Source organism: Bombina bombina, chromosome 1 (genome assembly GCF_027579735.1).
Source record: "Bombina bombina isolate aBomBom1 chromosome 1, aBomBom1.pri, whole genome shotgun sequence".
Taxonomy (NCBI): domain Eukaryota; kingdom Metazoa; phylum Chordata; class Amphibia; order Anura; family Bombinatoridae; genus Bombina; species Bombina bombina.
Genome location: NC_069499.1, coordinates 1,348,223,582 through 1,348,235,802, shown reverse-complemented (window position 1 = coordinate 1,348,235,802; position 12,221 = coordinate 1,348,223,582). Strand labels below are relative to the sequence as shown.

At 40.6% G+C, this 12,221-nt stretch overlaps 1 protein-coding gene across 1 annotated transcript in view; it reads right to left on the bottom strand.

Moving 5' to 3' along the window:
* Positions 1 to 597: 597 nt before the first annotated feature.
* Positions 598 to 12,221, bottom strand: part of LOC128649666 (junctional adhesion molecule A-like) — a 109,959-nt gene continuing 98,335 nt past the window's right edge. Inside the window, exon 7 of the mRNA XM_053703052.1 lies at positions 598 to 773. Coding sequence (XP_053559027.1) covers positions 613 to 773 — 161 coding nt within the window. The 3' untranslated portion in view covers positions 598 to 612. The remainder of the gene's footprint in view (positions 774 to 12,221) is intronic.

Genomic DNA, 12,221 nt, shown 5'->3' with positions numbered 1-12,221 from the left:
AGTACCTAAGATGGCTGTCACTACTGGGGTGGGGATCCCTACACTGCAGAAGAAAAAAGCGGCCCTAAACTGCATATCAGATGAGGAGTGTGAGTGGGGTGTGGGGGGGGAGAGCTGTTTGGGAGAGATCAGGGAGGTGGAAAGTGTCAGGTTGGAGGGTAATACCTATGTTACAATACTATTTCCCTTACCAGCTAACTAATTAACCTCTTCACTAATTACCAGATAGCAATGGCAAAGCCATGCATGGCTGCTATTTCTTAAAAAAAAATAAGCTTTAGCTTTTACAACCATTTGTATTATGCCTTTTTTTTTTTTTTTTTTATTATGATCACATTTGGCTGGAAAATAGTGGCATGAAATACACCAAAATCGGCATAGATCAATAACTTGGGTTGTCTACTTAAAATATTTATTAGCTTTGATAGGTAAATAAAAAACAAGGCTATATTTCTTTTTAAATGGATAGCAAAAATGCTAACAATTCTGATATTTTGGGCAAGTTTTTCTCTGAAATTCCCAGTACTAAAGGGGTTAAATAACCCACCAGCAAACTGGCCTGAGAAACATGAACCCCAAGAGATAATAAACCCGGTCAATCCTATAGAGAATCTAAAAAAAAGATCCCATAGTCAATCCCATAGAGAAGCCTTGCATGTACGTACTGTTGAAGTAACCTCTGCTGTAAGCAAACCACAAGCCAATCACAATCGCTATCAAAAGTAAAATGGAAACTATTACTGCAGCGACAATACCACCAACGTTTACATCATCTGGGGAGGGAAAAAAAAAAATGTGATTACACAGCAATAAAAAAAATAAATAAAAAAAAATTGTTGAACACATTGGCCTGTAAACATTATTATATAATGAACAGTAAACAACTTATAGTTACAAATATTTTTTTGTTGTGTTGATATAGAACAGCAACCAAGTCTTAAAGTTTTTAAAACTGCCGTAAAAAACAAAATTATGTTTACCATTCCTTCTGTATAAGGAGTCTCCACGGCTTCATTCCTTACTGTTGGGAAATATTGAACCTGGCCACCAGGAGGAGGCAAAAACACCCCAGCCAAAGGCTTAAATACCTCTCCCACTTCCCCATCCCCCAGTCATTCTGCTGAGGGAACAAGGAACAATAGGAGAAATATCAGGGTATAAAACGTGCCAGAAGAGAAATAGAAATTTAGGGGGTCGCCCATTGGAGAAACATGAGCGGGGCCGTGGACTCTCCTTATACAGAACGAAATTAAATTATCTGGTAAGCATAATTTAGGTTTTCCTTATAAATATAAGGAGAGTCCACGGCTTCATTCCTTACTGCTGGGAAACTTATACCCAAGCTCTAGACACTGAATGATAACGGAAGGGGCCAAAAAGAGGCGGACCCTAATCTGAAGGCACCACAGTCTGAAGCAAAAATATCAAACTTGTAAAATTTAGAAAAAGTGTGTAAGGACCAGGTAGCCGCCTTACAAATCTGATCCATAGAGGCCTCGTTCTTGAAAGCCCAAGAGGAAGCCACTGATCTATTAGAATGAGCCGTACTTCTCTGAGGAGGTCTAAGTTCCTCTGTCTCATAAGCTAAGCGGATAAGTCTCCTCAACGAAAAAGATAAGGAGTCGAAGAGACCTTCTGACCCTTATGCTTCCCAGAGTATTGTCTAAAATCCTTAGTAGTCTGAAGATAAAAAACTTCAAGGCACAAACCACGTACAAATTATGAAGTAAACGTTCCTTCGAGGAAGAAGGATTAGGACACAAAAAAGGGACCACAATCTCCCGATTGATGTTGCGGTCTGAAACGACTTTAGGGAGAAACCCTAACTTAGTACGTAGGGCAGCCTTATCCGAATGGAATACCAGATAAGGAGGCTCACATTGCAAGCAGGCAATTTCAGATGCCCTGCGCACAGAAGCAATAGCCAGTAGAAAAAGAACCTTCCAGGACAATTTAAATGTTAATATCATGCATAGGCTCAAACGGAGCCCGTTGCAAAACCAGATTCAGACTCCAAGAAAAAGCCGAAAATCTGAACACAGGTCTGATCCTAATCAGAGCCTTAACAAAAGACTGAACTGTGCAGTAAAACAGAGAAGGCCGAAATCTGTCCCCTCAGGGAACTGGCCGAAAGACTCTTCTCCAGTCCATTCTGGAGAAACAATAGATTCCTGGCAACCTTAACTTTATGCCAAGGAAAGCTACGTTCTTCATACCAGAATAAGTAGGTTCTCCACACCTTGATAGATGTGACGAGTAACCGGTTTATGAGCTTGAATGAGAGTATTAATAACTCAGAAAACCATCTCTTGGCAAGGACTAAACGTTCAATATCCACGCAGTCAGCCTCAGAGAATCTAGATTTTGATGAACAAAAGGACCCTGTTCCAGCAGATCCCTGTGACAAGGTAACTTCCATGGAGGAGAAGATGACATCCTTACTAGATCCGCGAACCACGTCCTTCGCAGCCACGATGGAGCAATCAGTATTACCAACGCCTGCTCCTGCTTGATACAGGCCACTACCTGAGGAAGGAGTAGTAACGCAGAAAAAGGTAGATTAGACTGAACCTCCAAGGCACCGCTAATGTATCTATTAGCTCTGCCTGAGGATCCCTGGACCTCGACCCATATCTGGGTAGCTTGGTATTGAGACGAGACGCATGAGATCTATCTCTAGCGTCCCCCACATGTTGCATAACTCCGCAAACACTTTGGGATGAAGAGACCATTCCCCTGGATGGAAAGATTGTCTGCTGAGAGAATCCGCTTCCCAGTTGTCCACACCCGGAATGTGGATCTCTGACAGCGTACAGCTGTGGGCCTTCGCCCACTCCAGAATCCGAGATACTTCCCTCATTGCTAGGGAGCTTCTCGTTTCCCCCTGATGGTTGATGTAAGCCACCAAGGTTTTATTGTCTGATTGGAATCTGATAAACCGGGACGAACCCAGAAGAGGCCAAGACTTCAGAGCACTGTAGATTGCTCGAAGTTCCAGAATGTTGATCGGGAGGGAGTGTTCCGACTGAGACCACAGGCCCTGTGCCTTCTTTACACTACAAACAGCTCCCCCATCCTGATAGACTTGCGTCCGTAGTCACAATCTCCTAGGATCGTCTTAGAAAGGATATCCCTCGGGACAGATGATCTGGACAGAGCCACCAAGAGAGTGATTCTCTCGACCGGCTGTCCAGGGAAATCTGTTGAGACAGATCCGAATGATCACCATTCCACTGCCTCAGCATGCACGGCTGTAATGGTCTGAGATGGAACCTGGCAAAGGGAATTATGTCCATGCTGGACACCATGAGACCAACTACCTCCATACACTGAGCTACAGATGGCCTTAAGGAGATCCGGAGGGCAAGACATGCCGAAGCTAGCTTGTAATGTGTCTAGTCGGTTAGAAAGATCCTCATGGATATTGAGTCTATTATAGTACCCAGGAATTCTACTCTGGTGTTTGGAATAAGAACTTTTCTCTAAGTTTATCTTCAATCCATGTGATCGAAGAAGGGAGAGAAGAGATACTGAATGGTCCTCCGCCAGACGAAGATGGTGCTTGAACCAGAATCTTGTCCAAGTAGGGAGCTACTGCTATACCTTGGGTTCTGGCGACGACCAGGAGAGCCCCTAGAACCTTTGTAAAGATTCTTGGAGCAGTAGCAAGACCAAACGGAAGAACAATGAACTGGAAGTGCTGATCCGGGAACGCAAACCTTAGGAACTGGAAGTGGTCTCTGTGGATTGGAACGTGAAGGTAGGAATCCTTCAGACCTATAGTGGTCATGAACTGTCCTTCCTGAAGTAGAGGAAGGATGGACCCGATTGTCTTCATCTTGAACGAGGGGACATTTAGAAACTTGTTTAAGCACTTTAGGTCCAGAATCGGCGGAAAGTTCCCTCCTTCTTTGGGACCACAAACAGGTTTGAATATTATCCCATACCTCTTTCTGCGATAAGAACCGGGACAATGACCCAAGGCTTCCTTCTTTTCTGGCTTTGAAGACAGGCTGGAGAGGAGAAATCTGCCCTTGGGTGGATGAGATTTGAAACCTATCTTGTATCCCTGAGCTATGACCTCCAAGACCCACGGATCCTGCATGTCCCTGAACCAAGCATCTGAAAACAGTGAAAGTCTGCCCCTACACGATCCAGCACCGGATTGGGGGCCGCCCCTTCATGCCGACTTGTTCTCGGCAGACTTCTTGTTCTGCTTGGATTTATTCCAGGATTGAGCTGGCTTTCAAGTGCTCTTGGTTATCTAGGGGCTTAGAGGAAGACTGCTGACGTTGGGAACTTTTCAGAATGAAAATGAGATCCTGTCCCTTAGATCTGTTCTTTTTATCCTGCGGTAGGAAGGCACCCTTGCCCTCTAACTGTGGAGATAATGGAGTCCAGGCTTGGACCAAATAAAATATTTCCCTTAAAAAGGAGGGAAAGTAGTCTAGACTTAGAAGTCATGTCTGCAGACCAAGACTTCAGCCAGAGCGCCCGATGGGTCTGTACTTAGAAACCAGAGATTTTAGCATTCAGGCAAATAATCTGCATCACAGATAAAACAATTAGCATTTCTCAAATCTTTAATTCTTTCATGGATAACATCAGGGGGACCCTCCACCTCGATTAAACGGATAGTCTACAACAGAATTTTTATTGTTTAAAAAGATAGATAATCCCTTTATTACCCATTCCCCATTTTTGCATAACACGTTTATTATATACTTTTTACCTCTGATTACCGTGTATTTAAGCCTCTGCAGACTGCCCCATTATCAGTGCTTTTGACAGACATGCAGCTTAGCCAATCAGTGCAGACTCCTAATAACTCCACGGGAGTGAGCACAATGTTATCTTTATGACAATACATGAACTAGTACTGTAACTGAAAATTTTTCAAAATGCTATAGGAGATAGGAGCTAAAATATGTTTACAATTTATTGACCTTTCAGTGCATGAGGGACACATTCTAAGTGGAGGTTCCACAATGGCTTCTAAACATATTGAACATTGACTTTCCTCAATGTCAGACATGTTGAACAGGCTAGTAATGACTACCAACAAGAATGAAAAACACTTTATTTAGTGAAAAAAATCATCTTAAAAAACGGTACTGCGCCTTTAAGAGAAAAAAAGCATACACGTTCTGCAAAACAGCCTAAACATGCACCAAATTTTCACAATTTTGTATGTAGACACAATATAGGTAGTTAAGATTGCACATCAAATTTTTTTTTTTAACAATTAACCCCTTAATTTGCAAACCGGATCGAAAATAGGCCTAGATCCGGAAAAAAAACAGCACCTTGCCACAGCCCTGCTGTGGCCCTACCTGCCCTCAGAGATCCAAAATGTGGGGTAAAAGCTTCGATTTGGCCCAAAACATACACTAGGGCCCTCAGGAGTTAGAGCTTGATGTTCAAACTAACTGCGCATATGAGGAGCGAAAATAGGCCCCGCCCATCTCACTCGATGTCTCCACAGTCTTACAGAACTGCACCAGAGCGGTTATAACTAGCCATGTGGGTTCTGAGACCTAAAAGTTAAGCCATGTGTGCCCTTAATAAAGCTGCCCAAAACGTTATTGCCCACAACAACGTTAAAGAACTCCCAAGTCCAAAAAACGTTTGCTCCCAAACATTTGCAATTCAGTGTTAACCATATTTGTAATTGGTCCCATATGCAAGCTAAGTAATGCCCTTCTTTTAGTTCTAGGATTACTGCTTACCCTCCTGAGTATAATGTCAGCCTTTCTGAAATACAGTCTCTCCAGAAAAATATGACTGAACATACCTCATTGCTGCATAGCATGAAACTGTTCCTCACACTGAAGTTTACTGTACTCCTCAGTCTCTGTGGGAACAGCAATGGATCTTAGTTACAAATGCTAAGATCATCATCCTCCAGGCAGCAGTCATCATACATCTGCTGCCTGGGAGTAAATAGTACACACCGGTACCATTTAAAATAAACTCTTGCTTGAAGAAATTAAAAACTAATATTTTATCACCTCTTTCACTTTACCCTTCCTATTACTTAGAGTAGGCAAAGAGAATGACTGGGGGGTGGAGCTATATAGACAGATCTGCTGTGGTGCTCTTTGCCACTTCCTGTTAGCAGGAGGATATTATCCCACAAGGATGAATCTGTGGACTCGTCTTACCTTTAGACACACACACACGGACCTTGACGTGGTGCCTGAGCTTTCCCATTTGGCCAGATGCGGTTACTAACCTTTCCAGTTGTGATTTTATCTTAGCTGTGAGCTAGCTGGTGAGTGCTGGGTGTTTCTATGTGTTGTATTACTTTTTATTTGTAATCCCCCTTGTTTCTTGCACCCATTCCGGACTGGGGTTAACTGCCTGTGGCTCTGGTGACATCACAGCTTTTTTTGAAGTGCTATTTAGCACCCAGGGCTGGATGTTGCCGAGTCACAGGATGTGTACCTGATCCGGTCTTGGAGTGCAGTTCCCTTCCATGAGAGATATATATAGATATATATAGATATATATAGATATATATAGATATATATAGATATATATAGATATATATAGATATATATAGATATATATAGATATATATATATATATATATATATATATATATATATATATATATATATATATATATATACACACATACACACACACATATATATATATATATATATATATACACACACATATATATATATATATATATATATATATATATATATATATATATATATATATATACACACACATATATATATACACACACACACACAACATAATTTATGTAAGAACTTACCTGATAAATTCATTTCTTTCATATTAGCAAGAGTCCATGAGCTAGTGACGTATGGGATATACATTCCTACCTACCAGGAGGGGCAAAGTTTCCCAAACATCAAAATGCCTATAAATACACCACTCACCACACCCACAAATCAGTTTAACGAATAGCCAAGAAGTGGGGTGATAAGAAAAAAGTGCAAAAGCATAAAAAATGAGGAATTGGAATAATTGTGCTTTATACAAAAAAATCACAACCACCACAAAAAAGGGTGGGCCTCATGGACTCTTGCTAATATGAAAGAAATTAATTTATCAGGTAAGTTCTTACATAAATTATGTTTTCTTTCATGTAATTAGCAAGAGTCCACGAGCTAGTGACGTATGGGATAATAAATACCCAAGATGTGGAACTTCCACGCAAGAGTCACTAGAGAGGGAGGGATAAAATAAAGACAGCCAATTCCGCTGAAAAATAATCCACCCCCCAAAATAAAGTTTAAATCTTATTGATTCACAAGAAAGAGCAGATAACTCAGAAACTCTTCTAGCAGAAGAGATGGCCAAAAGGAACAACACTTTCCAATAAAGTAATTTAATATCCAGAGAATGCATAGGTTCAAACGGAGGAGCTTGTAAAGCTCCCAGAACCAAATTCAAACTCCAAGGAGGAGAGATTGACTTAATGACAGGTTTTATACGAACTAAAGCCTGTACAAAACAATGAATATCAGGAAGATTAGCAATCTTTCTGTGAAACAGCACAAAAAGAGCAGAAATTTGTCCTTTCAAGGAACTTGCAGACAAACCTTTATCCAGACCATCCTGAAGAAACTGTAAAATTCTAGGAATTCTAAAAGAAAGCCAGGAAAATTGATGAGAAGAACACCAAGAAATGTAAGTCTTCCAGACTCGATAATATATCTTCCTAGACACAGATTTACGAGCCTGTAACATAGTATAAATTACTGAGACAGAGAAACCTCTATGACTGAGAATCAAGCGTTCAATCTCCATACCTTCAAATTTAATGATTTGAGATCCTAATGGAAAAAAGGACCTTGAGATAGAAGGTCTGGTCTTAACGGATGAGTCCAAGGTTGGCAAGTAGCCATCCGAACAAGATCCGCATACCAAAACCTGTGAGGCCATGCTGGAGTCACCAGCAGAACAAACGAACGCTCTTTTAGAATCTTGGAGATCACTCTTGGAAGAAGAACTAGAGGCAGAAAGATAGGCAGGATGATACTTCCAAGGAAGTGACAATGCATCCACTGCCTCCGCCTGAGGATCCCTGGATCTGGACAGATACCTGGGAAGTTTCTCTTTTAGATGAGAGTCCATCAGATCTATTTCTGGAAGTCCCCAGATTTGAACAATCAGAAGAAATACCTCTGGGTGAAGAGACCATTCGCCCGGATGTAACGTCTGGCGACTGAGATAATCCGCTTCCCAATTGTCTATACCTGGGATGTGAACCGCAGAAATTAGACAGGAGCTGGATTCCGCCCATGCAAGTATCCAAGATACTTCTTTCATAGCCAGAGGACTGTGAGTCCCCCCTTGATGATTGACATATGCCACGGTTGTGACATTGTCCGTCTGAAAACAAATGAATGATTCTCTCTTCAGAAGAGGCCACAACTGAAGAGCTCTGAAAATCGCACGGAGTTCCAAAATGTTGATTGGTAATCTCGCCTCCCGAGATTCCCAAACCCCCTGCGCTGTCAGAGACCCCCATACAGCTCCCCAAGCTGTCACTCGCATCTGTTGAGATCACAGTCCAGGTTGGAAGAACAAAAGAAGCCCCTTGAACTAAACGATGGTGATCTGTCCACCACGTCAGAGAGTGTCGTACAATCGGATTTAAAGATATTAACTGTGATATCTTTGTATAATCCCTGCACCACTGGTTCAGCATACAAAGCTGAAGAGGTCGCATGTGAAAACGAGCAAAGGGGATCGCGTCCGATGCAGCAGTCATAAGACCTAGAATTTCCATGCATAAGGCTACCGAAGGGAATGATTGAGACTGAAGATTTCGACAAGCTGAAACCAATTTCAGACGTCTCTTGTCCGTCAGAGACAAAGTCATGGACACTGAATCTATTTGGAAACCTAAAAAGGTTACCCCTGTCTGAGGAATCAATGAACTCTTTGGTAAATTGATCCTCCAACCATGTTCTTGAAGAAACGACACAAGTCGATTTGTATGAAATTCTGCTAAATGTGAAGACTGAGCAAGTACCAAGATATCGTCCAAATAAGGAAATACCACAATACCCTGTTCTCTGATTACAGAGAGAAGGGCACCGAGAACCTTTGAAAAAATCCTTGGAGCTGTTGCTAGGCCGAACGGCAGAGCCACAAACTGGTAATGCTTGTCTAGAAAAGAGAATCTCAGAAACTGAAAATGATCTGGATGAATCGGAATATGCAGATATGCATCTTGTAAAATCTATTGTGGACATATAATGCCCTTGCTGAACAAAAGGCAGAATAGTCCTTATAGTTACCATTTTGAATGTTGGTATCCTTACATAACGATTCAATATTTTTAAATCCAGAACTGGTCTGAAGGAATTCTCCTTCTTTGGTACAATGAATAGATTTGAGTAAAACCCCAAACCCTGTTCCAGAACTGGAACTGGCACAATTACTCCAGCCAACTCTAGATCTGAAACACATTTCAGAAATGCTTGAGCCTTCACTGGATTTATTGGAATGCAAGAAAGAAAAAATCTTCTTGCAGGAGGCCTTACCTTGAAACCTATTCTGTACCCTTGTGAAACAATGTTCTGAATCCAAAGACTGAATCGAATTGATCCAAATTTCTTTGAAAAATCGTAATCTGCCCCCTACCAGCTGTGCTGGAATGAGGGCCGCACCTTCATGTGGACTTGGGAGCTGGCTTTGACTTTCTGAAAGGCTTGGATTTATTCCAGACTGGAGATGGTTTCCAAACAGAAACCGTTCCTTTAGGGGAAGGATCAGGCTTCTGTTCCTTATTCTGACGAAAGGAACGAAAACGATTAGCAGCCCTATATTTACCTTTAGATTTTTTATCCTGAGGTAAAAAAGTTCCTTTCCCCCCAGTAACAGTTGAAATAATAGAATCCAACTGGGAACCAAACAATTTATTACCTTTGAAAGAAAGGGAAAGCAAAGTTGACTTAGAAAACATATCTGCATTCCAAGTTTTAAGCCATAAAGCTCTTCTAGCTAAAATAGCTAAAGACATATACCTGACATCAACTCTAATGGTATCAAAGATGGCATCACAAATAAAGTTATTAGCATGTTGAAGAAGTTTAACAATGCTATGAGTATTATGATCTGACACTTGTTGTGCCAAAGCCTCCAACCAAAAAGTGGAACCTGCCGCAACATCAGCCAAAGAAATAGCAGGCCTAAGAAGATTACCTGAACATAAATAAGCTTTCCTTAGAAAGGATTCAATTTTCCTATCTAAAGGATCCTTAAAGGAAGTACTATCTGCCGTAGGAATAGTAGTACGTTTAGCGAGAGTAGAGATAGCCCCATCAACTTTAGGGATTTTGTCCCAAAACTCTAATCTGTCAGATGGCACAGGATACAATTTCTTAAACCTTTTAGAAGGAGTAAATGAATTACCCAGATTATTCCATTCCCTAGAAATTACTTCAGAAATAGCATCAGGGACAGGAAAAACTTCCGGAATAACTAAAGGAGGTTTAAAAACCGAATTTAAACGCTTAGTAGATTTAGTATCAAGAGGACTAGATTCCTCCATCTCTAATGCGATTAAAACTTCTTTAAGTAAAGAACGAATAAACTCCATTTTAAATAAATATGAAGATTTATCAGTGTCAATATCTGAGACAGAATCCTCTGAACCAGAAAAATCATCAGAAACAGACAAATCAGAATGATGATGTTCATTTAAAAATTCATCTGAAAAATGTGAAGTTTTAAAAGACCTTTTACGTTTACTGGAAGGAGGAATAACAGACATAGCCTTCCTAATAGATTTAGAAACAAAATCTCTTATATTAACAGGAACATCCTGAGTATTAGATGTTGATGGAACAGCAACAGGTAATGGAATATTACTAATGGAAATACTATCTGCATTAGCAAGCTTATCATGACATTCATCACAAACTACAGCCGGAGGAACAGTTACCACAAGTTTACAGCAAATACACTTAACTTTGGTAGAACCAGCATCATGCAGCGTTTTTCCAGAAGTAGCTTCTGATCCAGGGTCAATCTGAGACATCTTGCAATATGTAAGAGAAAAAACAACATATAAAGCAAAATCTATCAAATTCCTTAAAAGACAGTTTCAGGAATGGGAAAAAATGCCAATTAACAAGCCTCTAGCAACCAGAAGCAAATGAAAAATGAGACTTAAATAATGTGAAAAAAAGGTGGAGACAATAATGACTCCCACATTTTTTGGCGCCAAAAAAGACGCCCACATTATTGGCGCCTAAATGCTTTTGGCGCCAAGAATGATGCCACATCCGGTGACACCAACATTTTTGGCGCAAAACGTAAAAAAAATGACGCAAACACGAACTTCCGGCGACAAGTATGACGCCGGAAATGACAAAGAAATTTTTTTGCGAGAAAAAAGTCAGCGCCAAAAATGACGCAATAAAATGAAGCATTTTCAGCCCCCGCGAGCCTAACAGCCCGCAGGGAAAAAAGTCAATTTTAAGGTAAGAAAAAAGGATTTATTCATATGCATTATCCCAAATAATGAAACTGACTGTCTGAAATAAGGAATATTGATCATCCTGAATCAAGGCAAATAAATGTTTAAACACATATTTAGAACTTTATATAAAAGTGCCCAACCAAAAGAGTGTCACAGAGTGTCACAGAAAATAAGACTTACTTACCCCAGGACACTCATCTACATGTAGTAGAAAGCCAAACCAGTACTGAAACGAGAATCAGTAGAGGTCATGGTATATAAGAGTATATCGTCGATCTTAAAAGGGAGGTAAGAGATGAATCTCTACGACCGATAACATGGAACCTATGAAATAGATCCCGTAGAAGGAGACCATTGAATTCAAATAGGCAATACTCTCTTCACATCCCTCTGACATTCACTGCACACTGAGAGGAAAACCGGGCTCCAGCCTGCTGCGAAGCGCATATCAACGTAGAATCTAGCACAAACTTACTTCACCACCTCCATGGGAGGCAAAGTTTGTAAAAACTGATTTGTGAGTGTGGTGAGGGGTGTATTTATAGGCATTTTGAGGTTTGGGAAACTTTGCCCCTCCTGGTAGGTAGGAATATATATATATATATATATATATATATATATATATATATATATATATATATATATATATATATATATATATATTTCTCCTGTTAAGTGTAGTCAGTCCACGGGTCATCATTACTTATGGGATATTAACTCCTCCCCAACAGGAAGTGCA